This window comes from Aulonocara sp. 'chitande type north' Nkhata Bay, linkage group LG11 (genome assembly GCF_057382095.1).
Source record: "Aulonocara sp. 'chitande type north' Nkhata Bay isolate Kocher_YH1m ecotype deep benthic linkage group LG11, A_spYH_male_GT1.1, whole genome shotgun sequence".
Taxonomy (NCBI): domain Eukaryota; kingdom Metazoa; phylum Chordata; class Actinopteri; order Cichliformes; family Cichlidae; genus Aulonocara; species Aulonocara sp. 'chitande type north' Nkhata Bay.
Genome location: NC_141354.1, coordinates 29,081,994 through 29,107,514, shown reverse-complemented (window position 1 = coordinate 29,107,514; position 25,521 = coordinate 29,081,994). Strand labels below are relative to the sequence as shown.

At 44.9% G+C, this 25,521-nt stretch overlaps 1 protein-coding gene across 4 annotated transcripts; it reads left to right on the top strand.

Moving 5' to 3' along the window:
* Positions 1 to 4,216: 4,216 nt before the first annotated feature.
* On the top strand, positions 4,217 to 25,107 carry nr4a3 (nuclear receptor subfamily 4, group A, member 3). Of its 4 annotated transcripts, XM_086311887.1 has the most exons (10): positions 4,217 to 4,449; positions 4,616 to 4,660; positions 7,669 to 7,839; positions 8,663 to 8,744; positions 11,212 to 12,047; positions 16,432 to 16,561; positions 17,420 to 17,583; positions 17,697 to 17,896; positions 21,271 to 21,449; positions 23,190 to 25,107. In XM_086311887.1, exons 4-10 carry the CDS (start codon positions 8,681 to 8,683, stop codon positions 23,450 to 23,452), a joined length of 1,836 nt encoding a protein of 611 aa, XP_086168013.1. In that variant the 5' UTR covers positions 4,217 to 4,449; positions 4,616 to 4,660; positions 7,669 to 7,839; positions 8,663 to 8,680; the 3' UTR covers positions 23,453 to 25,107. The 4 variants fall into 4 exon arrangements, with proteins under 4 accessions (XP_086168013.1, XP_086168012.1, XP_086168014.1 ...); XM_086311886.1 differs by having other exon boundaries at positions 4,217 to 4,660; XM_086311888.1 differs by lacking the exons at positions 4,217 to 4,449; positions 8,663 to 8,744 and having other exon boundaries at positions 4,528 to 4,660.
* The last annotated feature ends 414 nt before the right edge of the window (positions 25,108 to 25,521 follow it).

Sequence of the window (25,521 nt, the reverse complement as noted above, 5' to 3'; positions counted from 1 at the left end):
CTACAGCATGAGATGCAGTGAGAGAACGCCAGGACATGTGACAGCGGGCAAGAAGAGGTCCATTTAAAAAAAAAAAAAAGACTTGAGGTATAGTAGTATTGGTAACTGCACATCCTTTTTTCTGTTCCACCTGTCTTTTCAGCCACAGCCAAGTGTTAAATTAGGACTTTCTATTTCTGGTGTAACCATAGAATGGGGCAGCAATGAGGTCACAAAGGTGCCAAAGGAAAAAATATATATATCTTTAGGGATGTAGGATGTTTCCTTTTTTGTATGGTTTACTCACTTCACTATCTAGCTGGCTGATGAGGGATCTTGTGTTTCAGGTGAAACACAACTACAGGCTTGAGTTCACTTCAGTTCAAACAGTCACATTGTGCGGATAATTTAGCAACAGAACGTGAACCCTAATACGTAAACAATTCAATTTTAGGTTTGTAACTTTGGCTCTGGTTACAGTTAAGCCTGGTGTTAAACGCGTATTAGCTGTTTTGAGTACAGTGAGTCTTTGGGGAATGAATGCAAATCAATGCAACGTCCTCCTAAGTGACAAAATAAGTGGCTGTGCGAGTGTGACTGAGTGTGAGTGAGTCACCTGATGCCCGACGCTGGCGGACGCAGTTGATTACCCACACATCCAATTCTATTAAAAGGACACGGTCATAATCTCTAATCTCTTCCAAGTCTGGCGGAATAAGAGAGCAGGTTAATCTGGATTACACGTCAGGACCGTGAGCTCACAGCCCAGGCAGCTGATGTGCCAACGAGCCAGGAACAGGAGAAAAATAATGAACACTAACATAAAGATAGCTATAAAATGAGTTTACGCTATATGATTCATACCTGAAGATAAAGACAGTAGAAATGACCAGTAAATTAATTTGCATATGGCGGCACTAGTGCAAAACTTCATCCCCCACCCCCCGAAAGTAGAGGGAATTTATTAGAGGGAATCCCAGCTGAGAAAAGACAAAGAACAACACAAGACATGCAGAAGAAGAACAACTTGTGATCTATGCCATATGGATATGTATGTAGGATATCATCTAGTAATAAGCTTATGATTTACAGAAGATTTGAATACGAGGAACACACAAAAAACATGTGCATTCTTCAAGGTGCATTAAGACACCTGCACTGTCCAGGCACTCATCTGAACCAGAGCAAACCTCCCACCCACCCGCCCGCCCAATTAAATGGAAGAACATAAGTTTAAACAAGCATGAATTGAGTGGAAATGTGAATTAAGAGGGGAAGTTTACGCATAAATCACAACTCTAATGAGCCTCTGGATGGCTGTGGTCTGGTGGCATGTGATCTGTATACCCTGCAGCTGTGATCGTGGCACAAAGGGACTGCCAAAGACTTTCAAAAGTAAAAGTATTAATCACCAGTCACAGTTGAGCAGGCTACAAGCAAAAACTTGGCAACTGGCAGGAATGTCGGATGTCCTGCACATTTCACTGCATAACCTACATACCTTCGAGAGGAATTGGAAGGGAGGGAGGGAGTTTGGGACCAACGATTTGGTGGACAAGCAAGGCTTTTCTTTACATGCACACATGGTTTCCAAGCAAGTGTTTTGCGCGCCCCCCGCAATTTCATGACTTTTATGAAAAACATCCTCTAGTTGACAACTTTTCATCCTCACCACTCAAAAGTGGTTAAAGCTCCCCTGCAGCAGCAGCAGCAGCAGCGGTTTTGCCTCAGCTGATACGCCTCGTGTGAGGAGAAGCAGCAGCAGCAGCAGCAGCGGCGGCGGTGCTGTGCGAAGCTGCAAAGCCATCACATATACAAACCTGTTGACTGTGTCTGTCTGACGACCTGACGGCTATTTATCTTCACATCTACGGTCTTTTCCACCCTGTTTCCCCCGCAGTGAGTGAGAGTGACAGAGAGAGAGCCTGTGCTGTACTGGAACTTTCTCTCTGGGTATGCCTGCTCTACTCTATCAGCTGACTGAAAAACTATCCGGCTAAAATAACAGGTTAACACTGAGTGTGCTGTTCTCATTTTCAAACTGCATCCCGAGGCTTCTTTAGCCGAATAAAAACGGGGTCACACTTTACGGCTAAAAATACCTGTCTATAGCTATATTTGGCTTGGCTGGATCACAATCACAACGCTAAAATAGTCGGGCCCGCCCGACAATGAATAGGATGTCGGCTATCTCACTGTCTCCGTCGGCCAAGAGCTAAAATTAGCAACAAGGCTTGCGTCAATCACGAGCCTCAGTGCGTCAAGGCATTCCCCGCCCCCAGGGGCTGATCATTGGTCGGAATTAGCACGTTGACTGAAAAATGCGCGCCTTGTGATTGGCGGTTGAGAATTATTATTCCCGGCGTCTCCGGGGGCGTTTTTTAATTTTGAGGTTTGAGAGCGCGCAGAAGCGAAACTGATAGCTGCTTCTCACATCCCGTTCAGTGTCTGCTGCCTTCGCTGGCTGCTGACAGTATTTCCCTACTCAAGACCACATTAGCCTCTCCACAGTTTTAAATGTGAGTTTCAAAATTAGAGAGAGAGGGATTTAAATCCACTCCAATGCCATCCTGGCTGAGCTTTTTATGTTTTATTGCTATACAGACATTAATAAATTATATATTTGACTTCCAGTTTCACAAATCAGGTCATTTCACCAGTCTTCAAAACTGTAATCAACAAATTTTTGCGCATATATTTATTTTAAAACATTTTTTTTTAAAAACAGCCTTAGCTCATCCAGCTCAACCCACTTAAAATATCCATGTATCAGGGCTTTTCTTGATGTTGTTATCTTTTACCAAAATAAGGCTGTGGGATATTACCTTTTTGTGGGATATTACCCGTTTTTAAAACATATTTATCTGCATTTCTCTTGGAAAAATAACCCAGTTATAGTCTGAGCTTTAGGTGGTGATTTTTCATTTAATGCCTTTGCCTGAAAATTGTTTTCAGACTATGGGCATGAAGCCTGGTGAGACATGCAGACACTAAAGAAATACAGAGTGAACCAAAGTCAAAATAATATGATTTTATTTGCAGCCAGAATAAACACAATTTTGCTAAAGGCTCTCCCTTTTGTGTTAATCATTAATTCAAAAAACATAAAAGTATGGTTGTGTGGGTTGGCTCCTTCCCTGTTTCTGAGGGGTGTAAAAAGGGGTGTAAAAAGCCAGGAAAAGTTTGAAAACCACTACCTTAAACAAATGCTTGGAAATGAACCTTAGAGAAGCTGATTTATACTAACGGTGATGCTTGATGGTCAGTGCCCTGACCAGAAAACATATCACACATAGTATTATGGTCTTTTTCTGTAAGTTGTGTTTGCAATTGGGTTCTTGGAGATCTGGATTACAAATGATCACTCCTGTAAAGCACTTTGGGTCAACTGTTGTTTTGGTTTGTTGTTTTAAAATCTGCTCTGTACAACAAATAAATAAGCAAATGACTTTACCTAAGATTAAAAAAAAAAAAAAGTCCTTTCTGAGGCCCTTCATTTACAGGTTCATCTGCAATTTCAGGTAAAAATCTGTTCGGAGCACGTTAAAAAGGCACCAAAATTATGCAAGTGTGCTTTTATGGTGGTTTATAATGATATTATAATCTTCATACAATCCCTTCTGGAAACACACCTTAAAAGAGCTCCATTACACGGAGAAATGCTGCTTTTGACATGTTTGATTAAAGTTTACTTGTGGATAGATGTGTACAATGGGTTAAAACATGCTTCTGAAAAGTAATGGAGCACAAGTATCACCAGGTAGTTGATTGGAAATATTTAGATACATCCCAGCATGTGTTCTGTATGGGAAAACATGCTCATGACTAATATTATTGTTACCTTTATTAATATGCTGTGTTTGCAGAAAGAGAAATAGGATATTTTGATGATGAACCTAAATTTAAAATCTATTTTATTAATATTTGTTTGCATTTTTTAAGGTTTTGTGTTTACTTTATACTTTGTTGATTAAGTAATCTAGAAGAACAGCCTCTTTACAGTTCCTGCTAGTGGTGCAGGCTCGCCCGCCGGATCCCCCTCGGCTTCCTCTCCTGCAACCATCAAACCAACCGCCTCGCTCTCTGGCTCTCTCAGATTCTCTCTCCACCCCTCTCGCTCTCTCTTTCCTTGGCACGGCACACGGGGCTTATGTGTCTTGTACTGTACGGAGAGAGAGAGAGGGAGCTCTACACTGGGTGACGTCACCTCTCCCATGGCGTCACATTGACGTAGCGCATACCAAGAGCTCTGTGTGGAGGCAGAGCCCACATAAATGCACTATTTGACTTTCTCCCCTCAGACGGCGCACATAAACAAACGCGCGTTACAAGAGCACACTTTGCAAAGCACCCATCAGCACTGACACACTCAGCAGCACGGGGACGGACGCAGACTCGCTCCTTAGAGCCACTCGGGAGTTTGATGATTTCTTTTTTATTTCATTTTCTACTTTTTATACTTTAGAAAAAGTAAGTGGAAGGAACGGAACTTTTTTTCCTTTTCTTTTTCTAATGCCGACGAATCCAGCGCCTCTCCGAGATCACTAAGAGTGTTTTTATTATTATTTTTCTTTCCTGTCATTATTTTTATCTCTTTGCGGTTGTTCTGGATGGAAAACGGATACTTCACGCGAAGTTATTAGCCCACTACATGTAAAGACGGAACCGCTACAGCAAACAAGTAAGTAAACTGAATGAATGAATGAATCTGTAAAGCTCTGCCTCACATCTTGGCGGAAACACGCCGAAAGAAGATAACCCTCAGCTTTACGTATTTAATTTTTCGCCACCTATATCAAAAGCCATGATGGATTTACTACTCTAACATCATCTGTGCGCGTGCTGCCCAACTTTGTGTGCCTAACCTGTTGCTGCTCACGTCAGCCACCGGCACACGCGTGTTGCCGGTCATGTTTGTTGGTCTGTGCCTATGTGTGGGTTCTCCTACGGCGAATGAGGCTGAACTCTGAATTTAATTTGCGCTGGAGAAGGTATCTTATCCTTTCCGGTTGTCATGGAAATGAGATGCCTCTCACTCTCACAATGAATAGTGGAGTCGGACGCACAAATGGTCTGAGTGAAGAGCGGTGTAACCTACATTCAGGCAGGAGCTCGGAGAGGAGACTTAATGCTCTTTCATTTCAAGCCATGGTGTGTTTGGGTTTTGTGTGTGTGTGGGGGGGGGGTGTCTTATCGGAGTTTTTTTTTTCTTTTTTTAATTTTTAATTTTTTGAGGGGGTGGTGTCTTTTTATAAAATGTATTTATATACATAGATGTGTGTAAGTGCGTGTTTGTGAGGTTGTGGGTGTGTTTGAGTTTAGATATCGCTCGGCTGTCGGTGCCGGACTGCGCTATGATTTAACCTTCAGTAACATGGAGTGAGCGTACAGTTACCATTAACCCGTATATAATAAAACTGGCCCAAGATACACTGGTACTCAAATTGCCTCCGAATTTCATGAGCCATGTATCGCAGGAAAAACACCCTCAACCATAAAGCCACAACAACATTTCTGAAGCCCACCGTGAAGCATGCTCCAGCAGCTATCGTGCCTCTTGGCCAGTCACATAGTTTATAATAATAAGCTGACAACACCGGGTTGAGGTACTTAAGTAAGTTGCTGGTTTTACCTTCTTTCCCCCCCTCAGTTCCCTCACACACACTCAGGTTTACGCATACACGCACGAACGCGCGCACGCAGGCTCCAGTGACAGGCTCCCACTCAGGGCTGATTTACAGTAGGCTAGGCTACTCGCATATTTCTCTGCTCTCTCCTTTATGTCCTTTCTTTTCTCTGTTTCTGTTTGCTGGAAGCCTCGCGCTGTCCGGGGTTATTGGTGCGAGGGGGCTACCGGGGGCTACCGGCGCTCCGGGGCGCGTGCTTTACAGCTCTTTTGTCGTTCTCTTGGTTACCGGTGCGCGCAGGGCCAGAGCCCCACCGGCCGGCTCGGTCTGAGAATAAAGTAGGGGGAGACCGCGGGTTCATTAAAAAAAAAGTTAGAAAAAGGCAGAATGTCTCACTTTGTACAAAAATAAGTTTGTTTGAAGTAAAAACACATCATCTTCATCTCTTTAACTCCCCTCGGAGGCTCTGATTAGAGCGTATTTACGCAGTTACGGGTTTAGCTTCACAACTTTATGTAAGAATGAGATGACTTCAGCTTATTTCAAATTGACTCCCATTTGTGCTGTTACTGTAACAAAATCATTTTTCAGGCCTAAAGATGTCTCTTTTTTTCTCTCAGTGCTCAAATGGCTCCATACACAATTGAATAATGGCTTAACTGTTCCAAATCAGCCCTAATCAAATCAATGTTATACAGCTTGACTTGTCTGTTTACTCTGGTTTGTGCTTTTTTGTTTATTCCAACCTATTTGGGGGCTGTTGGGAGGGATTACATCTATATAAGAGCCATATTCCGACAAAAGAACCACCGACAGGGGGTTCGTGGGTGTCCAGTAAATCCTTTGAGAAGTGGTTTAAAGTTTGGTGAAAAGTGGCTACTGACATGAAGCTGCAGGTGCTCCTAGTCTTGATCCGTATGAGGGTTGTGGGTTGTCACCAAGCTGTTTTGCGATACACACAGGGAGACTGCGTGGTCTTCTCAACTTGACCGTCTCATAGAGGGGGTCTATGTGTGGCGGAGAGAGAGCCACAGTGAGAGAGAGATAGAGTATATAGGAGTGTGTTACAGAAAGGGGGCGCTCTGGGCCTTGAAATCCTCCGGCCACGGTGCACCCTGCTGCAGTGAGAGGGAGTCGGAGGCGCACGGCGCACGGGAGCCCGCTGGTCTGGTTTCAGGTCCGACTCACAGTTTTCTAGATTTCTCTCTCCCCTCTGGATGAACCCTGAGCAGGCGAATGCGGCGGTGATCAGAGGCAAGAAAAGCGATGGCCCGGAGCCACTGGCGCAAGCTGCTTTTATAAAAGTTGTCACTTTTGTAGGTCTGTATTATGATTTTTTTTTTTTCATTATTATTATTTTGTTTCAGAAGTCGTGCATAGTTTGTTGACTGGTGGAATTTCTGTTTTACGGTGCAAAATATCTATTAGGCAGTAATTATAATAATAATAATAACGGCGAAGACGTTAGTGCTAAAATGAAACCTGTCGCCCACGTAGGCAAAGTTTTGAAATGAACCCAAAGTCCTCAGTTGTGGTTCTCTTTGTAGGATGCACTCAGTGACATATTTATTGTCAGAATTGCCCTATGTTGGATGTAAAAGTCTAAATCTTATCCCTAATTTGCCTTCCAGCGTGTGCACTGGTAGTTATTTGAATTTGCGCCGTCTCAGCGCAGTGCTTTACATCCCCTGTTATCTCTTTCTACTGCTTTTAAACCCGATAAACTGACTGATTCTCTCAGATGAGATTTTTGTGCCAATAACGATTTGCTTTTGAGATGAAACGAAAGCTTTGCTGGTTGTCTTTAAATTGTACAAAAATGTTTCTCTGTCCGATTTTTTTCTAAAAGTGTGAGGAAATTTTGAACACCGAATTTGAATTTGCTGAAGTTTGTGGAAGCAATTTAAACAAAGGTCTCCATTCTTGAGGGAGAAAAAAAAAGAAATAAATTTTCGCTTCTCTTTGAGTAATCTTTTTTTTTTTTAAGTCTTTACGAGCGTTTGAGGCACTTACCTGATTATTCAGCCTGCCACTGGCTTTAACACAGCCATGTCTCACCCAGGCACAGGTTCGGAAGAGCGCGCCCAGCCGAGCTCGGAGCCCCGGCGGTCGGACACTTCCTTAGCGACGCCCGCCGAGCCCTCCCCGCTCCAGGAGCCCTGCCCCGGCCGCAGCCACGCCACCCCTAAATCCCGGACACCCAGCACCATTCAGCGCGAGGCTCTTTCACCAGGTACAGAAACAAGCGCTCAGTCTGTCTTCACTTTCATCTTACCCTTTTTTCTTTCTTTCTTTTTTAATCTCTTTCTCATCTGATGCTTTTGTAACGAGTGCAGCGGCTCTGACACTTTCATTTCGTGTTGCTGTTGTGGAGTGCTTGGTGATATGAGTCGGGTGATTGTTTTATTGTGGGGGGGAAAAGAAAAAAACAACATTCCCAAAAATTGAAAAAAAAAATATTTAAATACATATATATAATTTTTATTTAGTAGTTTAAAACACAGGGGTTAGATCTGAATATCAGCTGGTAGGCAGTCGTTTTATTTATGTGTATATTTATGCTCTTTTACTCCTGTTAAAGGTCAAAATATGAGTTGAAGTTTCCTCAATGTTCTGGTGATCTTTTGTTTGTGCTGCAGTCGTGAGCCCATGTGTATGTGTGTGGGTTGATTTTGTCTGGCAAGTGAGCTGACATTTCAGTCATTAAGATAAGACAATTCTGAGGCCAGGCACACCTATATCCAAAACCTGGAGGCGAAATGTGAATCATATATATATTTATATATAATACAATCACACACACACAATTTTGTCCATTGTAATTCAATATAGAAACTACACTGTATACCCTGAAGTAACTGGTTGTGTAAGTGTGTCTCTGTGCTTTGTGTTTTGTTTTTTTGTTATTTTTGTGTGCACAGTGTAAAGGGAAAAAAGTAAAAATCACTCTACGCTGTGGGACGCTGACTCCCCGAAAATGTTTTATAGTTTATTGATATAAAGAAAATCTGTGTTTTTGTAATTTATGTCTGCACCTTCATGTTTTCATTTGTTAGATCTATGGCATTCTGACAATGAACAAGCGCACTCAGTTATTGGAACAGCTGCAGTTTGTCCAGTTGAAATGCACACCTCGAGGTTAGAGACTGTTTCCCTTTGCCTCACTATGCTGCACCACCTATGTCTGACTCTGCTTGGGTTGTCTGTCCTCTTGCTTGCACACACACACACACACACACACACAAACAGACACATATGCATACAACTGCTTCAATGCAAGTGTCATAAAGGCGACCCGATGGTGGTATTGGACTTTTGAGAATCCCCTACACTGACTTGCTTTGGTGACATTAACAACTAAGAAGCTCCGGTGATGGATCTCTATTTGCACTTGTGGTGAGTGTGTAAAAGAGGATGCAAGTTTGTAAGCATGGGTGTGTGAGTGAAGGTTAGACACGCCAACAAAAGTCAAGTAACGAAGACGGTGAGACACTCGCAGAGACAAGTGGTTTTACAGGTTTTCAGGATAAGGGTGTATGCTTTTGGTAGAATGAACATATACAAGTCCATGTTGACATCGTGAACATTATAAGCAGATGAACACACGTGGTGGTGGTGGTGTGTGTGTGTACCAGAAGGAATTTCTTTACTCACCCGACAGACAAACATCACACTACTTTGTAGCCTTCCTACCCTTTTCTCTCTCATTCTTTCATCTCTTCACAGAAAAACCAGAAATTTACCATATTTAAATATAAACATGTGCATGTGCCACGTGCAGTAAGTCTTGCACACATTTCTACACTGATGGCCCCTAATCTGAGGCTTGACCTACTGACACAACACAGAGAGCCGCAACCTTTACCACTGTACTCTCCTTTTTTCAGTTTGTTTTTTCTTTCTCTGGTTCTCTTCCTCCTCTGATGCATAATCAGTTTTTTAAAAAAAGGTCTTTAGGTATAGCCCAGAAAGGCCCCGTGACGCCCTTAATGCTGCATGTGTGTTTTTCCACGTGGGTTGAAGAGCTGGTCACTCGCAGAAGAAGAAAAAAAATCTTGATGACGTCAAGCACACGTATGCCTACAGCTTGACTCATATCCTCAATTAAAATAAAAAGAAGGAAAGAAATGTAGCGGCTTAATGAGCCTGCTGATACACTATGCTTGCATATTTAATGGTTAATATAAAAATTAATAAGAATTATTTCAAAGAAAAAATATTTATAGCAAAGAATTTAAAAAAAAATTATTTATCTCAATATATATATATATATATATATATATATATATATATATATATATATATATATATATATATATATATATATATATATATATATATATATATAAAATCAGGACTATTTTCCTTTTTTTTCTTGCTTTATAAATAGATAAAAGTTCAGGTGAGACCGCTTTGGCGGAGGTATTTGTGAACGCTTTAACAACTGCAGTACCGATATATCCCGTATTTGACTAGACAAACATGACGTACAGGGAAAGGGGGCGATTACGGCAGAGCTCGCGCATGCTGGGCGTCAATGGGAGCAGCGCAGTGTTGACAGTTCCCTGCTCGGGAGAGACGAGCAAACACCACAAAAGCCTGCCTGCGCTGACACTCATGACTGATTATTATTATGCACACACACACACACACACACACGTGCAGACGCACGCAAACGCAGGCGTTGTATATTACGTAAGAGTTTTGATAAGACCATATAGTCCACACACAAACACACACACAGAGAAACGATGAGCTGGTGGCCTGTTGCTGTAGCAGAATTAAATCAAGGGGGGAAAGTGAAGACATGTCGACTGGCGTCTGCAGCAGTTAGAGGAAATATCTGTGTCTGCGTGTCCGTCTTTATCTCAGTGTGCGTGTGCATGAGAGGGTGTGCGTGCACGCGTGTGTGTGAAGGGTCTGTGCAGCAAGCATCCAGCACCACCATGGGGTTCCATTATTATTTAATGTTATCTCATCTGCTTTTCCATCTGACTAACCAGAATACACACACATACAGATTCTTGTATTTGAGCTTCAGGATCATCAACTGCAGCTTCTCTAACTTGACTAACTAGGAAAATCAGCAATGTTCGAAGTTTTGTGTGTGTGTGTTTCAGTATTCAGGGTTTTTTTTCCCTTTTTTTGCTGTACTTACTCAGTGCAAGTGCAAGAAGTGTTAACAGCAGAAATGGGTGTAAATTGCATCAAATGGAAAGATTTGGTTAAAGCTTTTCACAGCCTCTTCATTGAAAGAAAAACTTTTATAACACTCTGCAAACTGCCTGTTCCAATAGAGCTGTGCAGATTGTTTTTGTTTCTTTCTTTTTTTTATTTTTTAATGGTTGACCCTGTTTAGTGTTACCACTGTGTGCATGTGCATCCAATAGAGTCTGCCTGTATCCTGCAGATTTACTGAACATGAAGCCCTGCTTCTCTGATTAAATCACTGTTTGTAAAATGTCATAAATTCTTCTTCTCTGCCCAGTGATTGTTGCTATATAGCTGTGCCCTACTAACATGGGAATGTGAAGCTTTTGGGATACATGTGGTCTGATGTGCCACGCAGCTCTAACCTGCGTGTGTGCTCTGTTTCCTCCGACAGATATGCCCTGTGTGCAGGCTCAGTACGGGCCGGCCCCTCCAGGCTCAGCCTACTCTGGCCAGTCCTTCAGCTACCAGACTGAAAGCTACAGCTCTGACCTCATGACCCCCGACTACACCAAGCTGGACCTGGGTGGGGGTGAGATCTCTGCAGCTGCCACCACCTCTCTCCCAAGCTTCAATGTCTTTGTGGACGGAAGCTACGAGCCTAAGTCCTCGTGCCTCTACCAGATGCCCACGCACAGGCCCACCATCAAAAAGGAGGAGGAGAGCTACCCAACTGCCCCACCCCTGGAGGCCATGTCCTCCTCCACCATGTACTTTAAACAGTCTCCCCCTTCCACTCCGACCACCCCGTCTCTGCCACCCCAGCCGGGCACCTCCTTCCTGTGGGGGGAGGAGCACCCCCTGGCTCCTTCTCACCCTCACTCTCTACCTTCCAGCCTGGAGACCGGCCCCCTCAAGTCCCCCCGTTTTCCGCACTTCTACCAGCATTCACCGCCCCACAGTGGAGGCAGCGTCGGCGGTTATGATAGCCTGGGAGGAGGGCTGGTTCGCACCTCTTCTTCCTCCTCTTCCTCCTCCTCATCAGTTTCCCATCCTCACGTCCCACCCCTGGAGCAGCCTCTGTACCAGCTGCACCGCGGAGCAGGGAGCAGCAGCCTCGCCTTTCGCTCCCTGGCACTTGGACCTTGTGGCCCTCTACTAGCAGACAGCTTGCCCTCTCCACCCCCGCGTGGCCCACAGGGAGAGGGAACCTGCGCGGTGTGTGGAGACAATGCGGCTTGCCAGCACTACGGCGTACGCACATGTGAGGGCTGCAAAGGCTTCTTCAAGGTAAAAAAAAACAACAACCCACAGCTATTATTAAAGTCTTCCTCTAGTTTCAACCGTTCTGGTCTTTGGTTTTCTTTTGTTTTCTTGTACTTCTGAGTCTTGTGGTTTCTAATAAGACATCACGCACCTGTCCCTCATTTGTACCCCTCTGCATCTTTTGAAGTATTCCTTCTTGTTTCTAACCTCTCACATTCATAACAGACTTTCCATCTTTAAAATCTCAGCCAGAATCTGTAAACTGGCTGCAAGCTGACTGACGTATTTAAGTCGGAGCAGTTTGCTAGCATTTGCCTTGCTCCCACTCTACACCCTTCTCTGTACTCTCTAAATCGTCTTTAGAGTCATTGCGAAAGCACAACACACCCACAGGGGTCGTTTCTCCCAGCAACCAAGTGGGCAAAGTGTGCATAAGCACTGGCTCTGTGTAAATGTGTGCGTGTGTGTTTGTGATTGCTTGCATGAGAACACAGGATGATAAAAACATATATTCTCTCCAAAATAACAGCTGTGTTCAGGAGCTCAGATACTCAGAAATAACGCGGTGTGCGAGCACGTAATGGTGAAGGAATCCTTCTTGAAATCAGTTTTCTGACGGCGTGTTTTTAGTCAATTGGCGGCCACGAATTTGACCACAATTCTCTTGCATAATGCTCAACCCGATATGAATCTGTTTGAAATTTGGTCCCTCAAGTGATTCAACCTAACACTTCTGAACCTGTTGTCTCACATCCCATGTTGCCGCACGTGCTAACGCGCTGACAACACAGTTTAACACAATCCAAGAGCCGGTTTTTAGTCAGACTCATTTTCCATTTTCCTCATACTGCAAGTCATAAAATACAACAGACGTGACAAGCGAGATATTATATTGCTGTGCATGTGCGTGTGTATACATATATATTTGAGGCTTAGTGGCACATCACTTGGAATTACAGTGAACTCGCACTCGGTGACAGTGGAGTAATTCATTTGCACAGTTTTTGAATTAAAACATTTTCCGGCACACTTGTTAAGCATTCTATTGGCTGCACGAGATGAGAGTTAAAATTAAGAGACAGCAAGAAGGAGGGTGCACACACCGAGGTAATTGAATAATGCCTCTGGTAGGTGGAAATGAATTATCCTTCCTTTCAATTAGTTTCACAATTTGTTTTTATTTAGTAATTAATGAAAGCAGCGTCTGGTGGCAGCAGGCTGCGGGCTGTCTGCTCGCTGCAGTGTTCCCTCCGCAGCCACAAAGCCTGTCAAACCTCGCTATGTTTCCTTTACACTCCCTCTCACACACACACACACACATACACACACATATGCAGATGCAGCGAGCCATCCCCGCCTCACGCAACATATGCAGGCAACCACACATATAGAAAAACATACTGTAACATGTGTTTTTTTCACACTGTTACCCCGTGAATCCAGGATGCAGCGGCAGCAGCAGAAACTAAATCATGTGTCTCACACACACCTGCTCCTTGTTCACATATTCTCAGGCAAATCACCTCCATTATCCTGATGGTTTTATTGTGCCCGAAAAATATTTTCCTGATTATATTTAATTATCCATGAATAGTTATTAGGCATTAAACCGTTGTAGAGGCTTGCTGTAAATTATTATTTCATTAGTGCAATTTGAAGCACATTTTCCCCGTGAATTAATTTTAGCTCTTAAACAAGTCAGGGTTGTTGTTTTTTTGTTTTTTTTTGGGCATGTTTATTATTTTGAATAATGTGTTCCATTCACGGGTTTCCATTAATTTAGTGAACCTATTCAGTATTTCAATTTTTAAAATAAAATAAAAAACTATTCCAACTGTTAGTATAATACATTATGTTATCAAAAAAAAGAACATTAAAGTCCCCTGTTTCCATGCACCCACTGTACTAACCAACCGGTGAGCTGTTTTAGACCTGCTACACACTGTTTTAGTTTTCCAGGGCTTGCTTGGTATGTTAGTCCTAGAAATTATGGTAAGCATCCGTGTGCTGGTGAAGATAATTGGAAAAACAAGCTCGGAAACGTGTAAGCTGATCATATAAACCCAGTGTGTAGGATTTTAGAGTTATAAAAACAGTAAAGTCAGCTCACGGATACAGATGTCTACATGTGTTTTTGCACTTTTTTGACGGCAGAAACTGAGAATCAGCGGTCGGAAGCAACCAGAGGGGGGTTGGGATTTAAGATGGGTTGGAGAGGGCAAAGTCCCTCAAGGCTTTTAATTTAAGCCGAGGCTATTAGTACATGTTACATGTCAAGAATCTGTCTCTGCACGCCTCTGTCTGGCCCCTACAACAGCCATAGTATCTGCACTCCTGTCAGAATACTTTCAATTGTGAATGTGCTTTCAGTGCACACCACTCATTCCTCAATTCTGACTCAACATCTAACTGAAACTTTTTCACTTTAATCCAGTTCCTGCCCACAGAAACAATATGGCCTGGTGCGAAGTACATTTAAACTTGTTATTTTAATGAAATTTGGGGTAAACACAAGGAAAAATGACAGGGAAGATTAAATTAATTGAACTAGAACAAAGTGTACTACACACACACACATACACACACACACACATATATATGTATGTATATTTACACATCACATCAGAGACTAGTTATAGCTTTGAAGCTTTGATAGTGACTCCAGTCATCGTTTTTGCTGATTATTAGAAAGCAAAGTCACAAGAGCCCCAACCAACACACACACACAAACGCAGACACACAGATGATAACAGACAGACAGAGAAGAGAAAGGGCCAGCGCTCGCTCATGAGAGCTTAATTTATCGCGCCCTTAATTGATGATTGCAAACTCAGGCTTTTCTTGGAAACAGACATCTAAATTAAGCCTGAGGTCACTGAAGAATTTCCTCCTTGAACAAACAGCAGGGTTAACTTAGCTTATAGACTACTCCACTTTCACCTTTATGCGCACCGCCCAGCACACCGCCAGGGAAACCGGAGATTTTAAAGTTTCAGAGAGGAAAACACAAAAAAGAGTCACAGTTATCTTTAGAACACGCTCCGGGCGTGTTCGCGTGGGCTTTACTGTTGGTTAGTATCGGGAAAAATCGCGTAAATGACTCCGAACCTCTTTAAAAGTGTAAATAAAAGTTTGCGCACGGAAGACTTGTGCGTCATTCAGCCTTCCTCATGTTTAATTCGGACACCATCTAACTGGATGCATCCCCCACCCCCCTTTCTCGACCACATTAATGACCATAACTTACTTATCCTCGCGCGCACGGGTCGCCGACCATTGAAGGGATGAAAGGAGACATTCACAGCGATCTGCGGTGCCATGGCAACGACTCTCATCCGGCACTGGCGCCCATTACGCGTCGGTTCCGCACTCGCGCCGAAGCATATGGAATAATTGGTGTGTTATTGGTCTCCTGGGGGGGACGGGCATGTGCGGCGCGAGGGGTTCCTAATTGGATTTATTTGTTTTGATGTGTTTTAGAAGCGTTAAAGAAGCCGTGGCACTTCCGTTATGTGTAAATTACAGTTCAGTTATAAGCGCTGCCTGAGTGGAGTGCTGGAGTCACAGCGGGTAAACGCGGTGGTAAAGTGAGTATTTGTGGGGGTTTTACGGTGTTGTCATCGCAGGTTCACCCCCGAGTTTAATCTCCTGTCAGACACGGGCAGCGTGGAGCCTTCGGGCCTCATTGGAACTGATAATGTCGGTCTGCGGTCTGTTCGTGCTGCGAGTGAAGAACTTCGTGCTTTTACTGGGACGGTCCGTTCAAAGTATTGCCTTCAATACGCGGTCACGAGCGCGCAGGATTGGCCCCATAGATGCGCGCGCACTACAATTTCACTTATTGTCCTCCCTGTATTCGCTGAGCCCCCTCTCCACTTCCTCCCACGTGGCCCGTTTCTGATTTCATTTTAATAAGGTCAGTAATAATCGCGCGAGCCAGCGGAGGAGAAAACAGCTCCCGCGGGGCCCATTGAGAGAGGCGCGATGCGCGAGGCCCCGAAGGTGCCACGAGCTGACCCGCGAGCTTCACAAACAATCTGATCAGGCAGCTTTCGCGGCCGCTCGTCCCCCACCCCTCTCCACCTCACCCACCCAACTCTACCCCGTCTCAAGGGACCCGCCTCCGCACGCCACGCGCTGGATCTCTATTGTCAGCTGCGGCGCTAATAAAATTGTCCCTCCTGCAGGCGAGGCTTGTTGGGAAATTAATTTTATCTAATTATACTGATGTCACCGCCGCCTTTCAGCGCGTAATTAAAATCTGACCTGCGAGCTTCGCTTTCATTCTTTGACGGGCAAGGAAAGAGAGAGAGAGAGAGAGAGAGAAATTGAATTAAACAAATCAAATATTAGGTGTTGATTGTGTTTGGAGGCTGATTATCGGCATGCCTGTTTCTTCTTTCTCCAGCGCACCGTGCAGAAAAACGCCAAGTATGTCTGTCTGGCCAGTAAGAACTGTCCTGTGGACAAGAGGAGACGCAACCGCTGCCAGTACTGCCGCTTTCAGAAGTGTCTGAGCGTGGGGATGGTGAAGGAAGGTAGGAGATCACACACCTGAATCACACACACACAAACAAGCACATATGCACACAACTGCTTCAATGCAAGTGTCATAAAGGTGACCCGATGGTGGCATTGGACTCTTGAGAGTTAATCCTAATAATGCAACACTAATCAGACCTGCAGTCAGTGATCATAGCCCCCGTCTCTGCAGTCAGTGGTTAATAGGCCGGTAATGGCCCAGCCTGTGGTAGCATCACACAACTGTCTATGCAGAAACGCCTGTCTGTGGTTGGAAGAAAGTATGATACACATCATACCAATTAGTCCCTGCCACCTTTAAAGCCCCTGAGTTCAGTGTTGTTTAGCAGAGCCTCAAAGCTGACCATCTTATGCAAAGATTCTCCCGTTATGTCATTGTGTTCACCACATCTGATGCGTTGACTGTTGCTGCATAGTGCACACACACAGACAGACACGTTTCGATGATGTGTAGAATCAGCGTGACACTCAAACTGCCCCCATTCCCATGAGGTTTGTCACCTGTCTCACACCCTGTAATACCCCCACCCACATATCCACATGCATAAACGCAAACAAACCCACACAAAATGCATACTGGATGTCTCTGTGTTGCATTAACACACGTCCGTCTGCAGCCTGCAGAACAGCTCCACTGCCATCTGCTGGCTCGTGGCCTCCTGTGTGTGGAGATCGTGGCAATGTTGGGAGCACTCCTGCAGAGACCTCTCCCAACCTTTTAGTCGTTATTTCGCTGTGATGAAAAGCTGATATCAAGCCGGTCCGCTGGAGGGTAGAACTTGACTGTGCATGCAGAGTTTATATTTCCACGTCCAACTCAAAAACCTCTTGCCTTCTGTGTTTCTCTGTTTTAGTGGTGCGTACTGACAGCTTGAAGGGGCGCAGAGGTCGTCTGCCTTCCAAACCAAAGAGCCCCCTGCAGACGGAGGCATCTCCTCCTTCTCCACCCCTCAGCCTCCTCTCTGCTCTGCTCAGGGCTTATTCTCACTGCACACCTCGTGACCTTGACTACAGCCAGGTAACCCATGCCCTTAACAATTCATTTCAACTGGAGAAATGCATTAGTTTATTTTCGAATACAGATAGTTTACAAGTTATTTCAGTAATTTCTCTTCTTTTCTTGATCTGCAGTTCAGCGCTGCCGACCCGCCATCCTCCTCCTCGGACGTCGAACACATCCACCTCTTCTACAGGCTACTCACCATCTCGATGGAGACCACAAGGTGCTGGGCGGAGAGGCTGCCCGGCTTCTCCGAGCTTCAGCGTGACGATCAGAACCTGCTCATAGACTCCGCCTTCCTGGAGCTGTTTGTGCTGCGATTGGCTCACAGGTAAGTAGGCAGAAATGGAGCCTCTTTTAACACCTGTTTTAAACTTGGATGTCCACTCCTATGCACACCTCTCAAGCTTTTGAACCACACCGACTTACACTTGTACGGGCAACTTTGTTTTGCTTAGCGTCTCAGAAACAAGAGGCACTTAAACCCTTTCCGATTAAAGTACAGTGCATAACTGTGCTGGCAAAGCTGTGTGCTGCTGTGTTGGTGTATCTCCAGAGTGGGAGGAGTGGAGCTGAGTAATCGCCATATGAACCAAATTATGAATGGAGTCTGTAGCTATGACAGCAGCTACACCCACAGAGTTCCGCTCTGCTCGTCTGATATCTGACGCACAGAGAGATCTGTGTGTGTGTTCTGCGGGCTAAAACTGTGCTAACATTGTGAACTGTGAATTGACAAGATCAATTTCCATCTCAAAGTTAGTCAGCTGAGTAACTGAAAAGAGCCGCTGTTATGGAAGGAAATACATATTCAGTTCAGCTGACCAACATAAAAACACAATGGGCTTCATTTACCTCATGCGCCCCCTGATGTATGTATGTGTGTGTGTGTGTTTGAGCAAGAGAGCACGTGTGTGTCTCACTGATGGATACCTGTGGTGCCATTGTGACTGCCCCGGCCCATCTTTGCCTCAGAATTACCCTGGGTTACCAGTTTGCTCTTGCAAGGCATGCGGCTGGTTAAATTTATGGGTAGAAGATGGTGGCGGTGGTGGGGGGCTACAAGCTCATCTCTTTGTCTGCGCTGTCGTCTAGGGCAGAAGACCAACACAGTGAGACACGCACACTTACTCACACTCGCTGATGATGTAGAATCCCAACTTTCTGTCCTCCTCCCAGCGTAGGTCCAGGTGCAGGGTGGGTAGAGGATGGGCGGTGCCATCACAGTCCCAGCAGGAGGGGTGATCAGGCTGGGACTCTGACTCACTCTAAAGGGTGGACTCATAGGGGCCTCTTTCAAACACACGTACACACACAGACACACACTGCTCATCTTCCAATCGGCCAAACTCCCACGGCAGAGAGGAAAATGCACACAAACACAGCGCTGTCTTATTTTCTCTGTCTTCCGTGGGAGCGATGGATGCAGCGCATCTCCTCGCTGACCCCGTGCTGAACCTAGATGCCCCGCAGACCCTCACTCAAGCGTGCGTCTGTGTGCTTGTGAGTGTGTGCTCAGAGTGCATAGAGTAAATTTGCTTCGTTCTTCTGGGCCGGCATTGCTGTAAGCACCCCGTTACCTAACAGTTTCTGTGGTTATTGGTCGATTACCGTGGTGACAGCGTAGTCAGGGGTGAGTGGAATGTGTGGCAGACATCCACCTGTGCTTGTGTGCGTGCGTGCATCTGCCTAGATACGCATCTACCAGCCTGTCTGTGTATTTTTGCTCCAGTGGCACTATCTCACACGGGTGAAATGGTCCTGTGAGATATTATTTGGTCAGCTCTGTGTTTACTTAAGCACAGAAATACAGCCGGTATGTTGTGGAAATAACAGGTACTAATATACATCACCAAACGTGCATCGACAAGGACTGTTCACGCTCATGTTCGCGAAATTCTCCAAAAATGACCCTGCTGACGCTAAACTTTTAATAAAGTTTTGAATTTTGACCGATCTCCCCTTCAAGAGGTGTTCTGGAGCAATGCTGTTGATTTTAGTCCCTCAAATCACATTGTGCTCCTGTGCCCCTGTGATACACGCTCGATCAAATCAGAAACACTTCAGCTTTAATTTTATTTCGGGGAAAAGTGAGCAATGACTGTGCTGGTCTGGTTGTCTGTGTTGAATATTCCTCCCTCAGATGCCTTCAGTGCATTACAGTCAAATCCTGCAAATTCACGAGGCACAACATGGGGAATGTGGAACGTAAACGACGATCATCCCTCCAGTCGTCTACTGCGGTACCTTTGGTCTTGAATGCTGCAGACCTTTCCACTAAAAACTGCTTTTTTGTTTATAAGAGAAGATCCAGCTTTCATCACCAGCGATGAGCCCCAACATGACCGTGGGGCCAGTTTGACACAGAAGTTAAGTGGTCTGTGTGCAAGTCTGAGGCCCCGGGTGTAATCGCAGGCGCACAGGTGCAGGAGTTCAGAGCAGAACTTCCAGGGAGTGATCTAAAAATATGAATTTTGCTGGCTTCAAGGGTGCTCAATGATATAACTTTGATCAGCCAAGTACAAGTTTTGAGTTTCACATGTGGAACATTAAGGTCGCACCTGGTGCAGCAATGAAAAATTAGGTGAATCTGTTCTGTGAGAGATGTTTGACAAGAAGTCAGGACTTCAACCTCAGCCTAGAGGAGATGATACGAGGGATCGAAATCAAAAACAAATTTGCTGTTCTTCCCCAGCAATAGGTGAGAATAGGTGAGGGGCATCGTTTCTCAACCTCTTCCTGTTATTCACTTTCTTCTCTGTGCTCTCTTCTTGTGATTTCCTGGAAGTACAAAGAATATTTTGGTCCCGATCGCTGGTGCTAATTGTTTTTGATGTTAGTTGTTAATGCTTTCTCATGTATGTGCATGTGTCTGGCCTAACGGCGTGTCTCTTTTGAACTGAGTCTAATTAGACACAAATAGCGTTGCAGTTTATCCTCATAACTGCCAAACCAAAGTTTGTGCAGGGTGCAATTTGAGGCTTTCCTCCCTTTCCACACTAATTCCCCTCTTTGCTCTCTCTCTCTTTAATATCATCTGTTTTCCAAGTACACACTTTCTCCCCTAGATCTTCCATCTCTCATAGTTTATCCTTCTTCAACTAAACACAGTTGCAGCTCTCCAAAGAAGAGCGGGCTCCTATTTTAGAGACTAATAGAGACCAGTCATAGGTCTCCATCATCCTCTGCTTGCACTCTCTCTCTCTCTCCCTCCTTCTCTGCTTGATGTCAAAGAAGTGGGATGTTGTGTGTCGTGAGTAAGTGATGGTTAAATACATCTGAGAAGACTTTTCATTTCCTTATTAAAACCTTGTGTTTCCACTGCACACCACAGCCTGGGCACATTAAAGCCATAACAGTTTATCTATCTGCAAATATACACGCACACACAGAGCAACCCTCTGCCCTAACCCTTCACCCCACCCTGCCGCAAGGAAACGCAGGAATGTTTTAAAATGCTGTAATTTGGAAACACAACCTTAATCAGCTGCATGCTTGTGTTTGATGTGTGTCCCGTTTCTGCGTGAGTGCGCACACTGCCAGGTTTCTCATTGTTTTTTATTGTAATTGTTTCCTTGCCCCAGCATCTCAAGCTATATTTACAATACATGAGGGAAAATACAGTTTTCTCTGGAAAACGGCGATCTAATCAGTCCACCATTTCCTTCTTTTTTTTCCCCCTTCTTCTTTCTCTCGGTTCCTCAGATCGATGCTGTCGGAGGATAAACTAGTGTTCTGTAACGGCTTGGTGCTGCACAGGTTCCAGTGCCTTCGTGGGTTCGGAGAGTGGCTGGACTCCATCCAGGAATTTTCCGCTCACCTCCAGAACCTAAATCTGGATACCTCTGCCTTCGCCTGCCTGGCCGCCCTTGTGCTGCTCACAGGTAACCACAGATTTTCAATCACGAGCTTACTAGCGAGAGGAACAAGAATCAAGGGGTCCTAATTCTGTGGTTGCATATAGTCACCTGTGCTCAAAGTTATTAACATCGCCTCTCCACTCCTCATAAACACTGCGAATCATTTAAGCTGAACATGAATATACAGATAAAACGCTCGCTCGCTCGCGCGCGCGCGCGCACACACACACACACACACACACACAGCATCTTCCTGTTGTCCGGAGCTTTGCCTCCTGGTGATTCAGTGTGACAGTGATCAGGTGGACACATCCTCTAACGTCAGACACACGCTTAAAGACACACATGTGCATGCGTGTTCCCACACATCTCTGCCCCGAAACAAGAACCTGATACCCAGAAGCACCTGCTGCACCTGCCACACACCTGGCCCTCTAATCAGTGTTCATGTGTGAAAAATGAAAGGAGAATCGCAGCCTGCTCTGAGAGCACACACGCTGCAGGCGAGGCAGATTTTGTTTTTTAAGTAAAATGCATCAGGCGACAGAGACTAGTCTGCAGTTAAGTGTTTATATTCATCTTTTTAAAACAGTTTTAGGGTGTTGGATGCTGTAAAGTAATGTGCAGTAGCTAAAAAAAAAGAATTAAATTAAATAAAAAAATCCCCCTCCCCCTGCTTTTAGCTTCCTTATTTCACCCTGCCCCCGCCGCCTCCTCTTCCTCAACCTCTTTCTGTCTGAGCCCTCCAACCCCATCCTCACCCTCTGGGGGAGCACTTAACTCTGTTCCTGATCGACCAGCCCACCGTGGAGCGCGGCTCTGGAATGGCGTCTGCGGTGTTCTCAGTGGCGCTCTGCCACCTCGGCAAAGCACACAGTGCAAAGCCACGACAGAGCCACCAGAGCCACCAGGCGATCGACCGCTTCAGAGTGGCCTGTGCAGAAAGGCAGTCATCGATCTCTCCCCGGGAGCTCACGCTCATAGAGAAAGAAGGGGTAGGGAGAGCGGGAAGAAAGACAGGGAAGCGGAATTGTGTGGCGAGAGGTCTGAAAGCCGCGCTGAAAGGAGGGCCGGAGTGACTCTGCAGCGGCAAACACAACAAACAAAAGAGTCACATAAACAAACAGTAAATAAGCTTCGGATAATGGATACCTCAAAGTGAGACGGGTCTTAGTGGCAGCCTCCCTGCAGCACAGCTCGTGGTGTGCCTGTATGTGTGTGTTTGTGTTTGGGGGGCTGGACACCCTGTTCTCTGCAGAATGAGTTAGTGTCACATTAAGCCTTGTACGAGTGCCACTGGAGTTGCTATGGGCAGCAGTGTGTGCATTTCTAATTTCATTTTGCTGCTCACAGGGCCACATAATCAGCTAACTGTTGAGCACTTCTGTTCTGCTCTTTGTCTTAATTTCTGAAATTGCACTGACTTTTTTTTCTGTGCAAATGTTTAAAAAAATAAAATAAAAAATGTGCTCATATAGCCGTGCATGTGGACGTACATCAGTGAGAAGGGGGCTTATTAGATTAGACTGAGTATTGATCTGTAGTGAATGAGCCAGGTTAAGGCCTGTTAAGAACATGAGCCATACGGGCTAATGAGGTGGAATTCAATATAAAAGAAGATGTAGCTAATGCTCTTTCAGCTGAATGAGCTCTGATGTATGTATATGTGTGTGTATTTTTTTTCCCCACTGACTTTATTTTGGCCATTTAATGATTATTCTCCTAACATCTCTTTCTCCGTCTTTCTTTCTTGCGAATCTACAGAGCAAATCCCCGGTCTGAAGGACTCAAAGCGGGTTGAGGAGTTGCAGAATAAAGTGATCTGTTGTCTCAGAGACCACCTGGGCTGCAGTCCTTCATCCTCCTCGTCCAAAGCCGCGCCTTCTCTGAGTCGTATTTTGGGTATAAGGGAAGAGCTTCGTTCCCAGAGGACCCAAGGCCTTCAGCGAATCTTCTACCTGAAGCTGGAGGATCTGGTAGCGCCTCCGCCACTGATTGACAGGTTCCTGGACACTCTGCCCTACTGACGACTCGGGCTAACCATGCAGCAAAATGAACCCACGTCACGTCCTGTCAAGGCCTTTCCCCAAAGGAGCATGCAAACACACCCAGAAGAGAGAGAAGAGGCACTCTCTCTCTCTCTCAAGACTGATGCAGCGCACGGAGAGCCAATCTAATATTTTTGACTCGACGGGGACAACCAAACGAGAGCGCCTTTCACTCAAACGGACTACCAGCTAAATGCTTTTCACCTGTATAAAAGACAATTACTCAAACGCTTTACCACTTTTTATTTGGTCCTCCTGTTTCGCCCCACGCTGGGAGGAGGGGGGAGGATGATGAGGCTGAGATGGACAGGAGAAAAGTGACTTTTTTTTTTTTTTTTTGACTGTCCTCGCTCCATCTGGGTTGCAGCTTATTCGGCAAAAAAAACAAAAAACAAAAAAAAACAAAGAAAGAACCGACGTTTATGAGTACTGTTTATCTGTGTTTCGGCCTGGCTCGTTCTGTCTGAGGACTTCCATTTAGAAAGGAGGGCTGGGAGAGGTGGCGATGTAAAAGAGAGAGTGCGGGGAGGGGGAGGTGATCGTTCCGAAATGTGCCGACATGTCAGAGGTGGAGCGGCGTAGGCGTAGGTGGGCCAAAATGTTACGACGCAGGACACAGGTGTTTCATAAACACATGGAAGTGGCTGTTGAGGCGGGCTCTTAATTACAAGTGCAATTCCTTAAGTGCTATCGCGCCACAAGAGGAAGGGATGGAGGAGGAGGGGAAATCTAATTTCAAACTCTAAATTATTTTAATACAAAAACTTGTCCTGTACTGTCAGTAGCTAAAAAGAAAGACAGTCTCCCATCTTGCTTTAGACAGCAGAGGAGATACTGTGCACTAACGATCGATGACTGAGTCACCCAGACTTGAACTTTCTCTACTATGTGGTTTTTTGTTTTTTTTTTGTTTGTTTGTTTTATTAACTCAGTTTGAAATCATAGGTCGAGTAGAAGTGTGGAGGAATGAACATGGACAGAAATTGGCTTTGGAAGCACTTACACCCTGAGAGGGGCTAGAAGCACAGACACACACCCTACCTGCTCGCCTGGGGGACAGGGAGAGGAGGGTGCTCGACAGACAGCTGTACGTCCAGGGGTGAAACATTCCACGTTCATGCTCTTTTTCTTTATCGTTTTATATATCGCGGCGGCTGTGTGAGTGTGGAGGACATGATCGCCTACCGTCTTTGTGTGTGCGCTTAGACAAGCCAGGATCATATGCATGGTGTGTTATAAGCTGTCGAGAGCTGGCATAGCCTGTCAAAACAGCTCGACCTGTGTTTGTGTCTCAGACTGCAGCTCTATGGGAATCTCCCCAGGGCCTCCACCACCCACTCACACCCTCATGACGACGGTTTTAAAATAAATAAAAAAAATCAAATTCTATAGATATAAATATATATAAATATATATATATACAAAACTAATATTTTGAAGTGTTTTTAGCTTTTTCAAATATTGTGGTACGAGTTGTGCATTGTTTTTTGAAGAGAAACAAAAAAAGAGAAAAAAAGTTGCTGTTTTTTCAATGTCCTTCTTTGGTTAGAGTTTCCTGTTCGATATGTTGTTGTTTTTTCTTTCTCTTTGGTTCACTGGATTTTCTGTTCAGCACTTTGAAATCATAAACTAGTTCTGATTATTCTGACCCCGGCTGTGTCTTGTGTTTTGATTCTTTATAATTCATTGACAAAAAAAAAGAAAAAGCACAAACAAAATATTGTTTTCTATATAAGGTAACAAAACATCAAATTTCAGCCACATTTTTACATGTTTTTTTTAAGTGTGTGTGTGTGTGTGTGTGTGTGTGTGTGTGTGTGTGTGTGTGTGTGTGTGTGTGTGTGTGTGTGTGTGACTTGTCAGACACAAAAGCCTCTTGACAGGTAAAAGGCCTTGTCTCTCTCCTGGGGGACCCTCGGGCTCTCACAGAGAGTAGAGAGGGATTAGGAAAGTGAGGAGGGGGAGGAAGAGGGCGGGGAGAAGAGCTTCATGTTAGCATGAGGTCCAGATCAGCCTCCAGCCTCGTTAAACACCATCGATCGGCACGG

Bases quoted from the DNA above. Each gene is read 5' to 3' on its own strand.
- nr4a3 (XM_086311885.1), top strand. From the start codon at position 6,824: ATGAACCCTGAGCAGGCGAATGCGGCGGTGATCAGAGGCAAGAAAAGC. The intron at 17,584-17,696 runs GTAACCCATGCC...CTTGATCTGCAG, and splicing joins GTGACCTTGACTACAGCCAG to TTCAGCGCTGCCGACCCGCC. The intron at 21,450-23,189 runs GTAACCACAGAT...GCGAATCTACAG, and splicing joins CGCCCTTGTGCTGCTCACAG to AGCAAATCCCCGGTCTGAAG.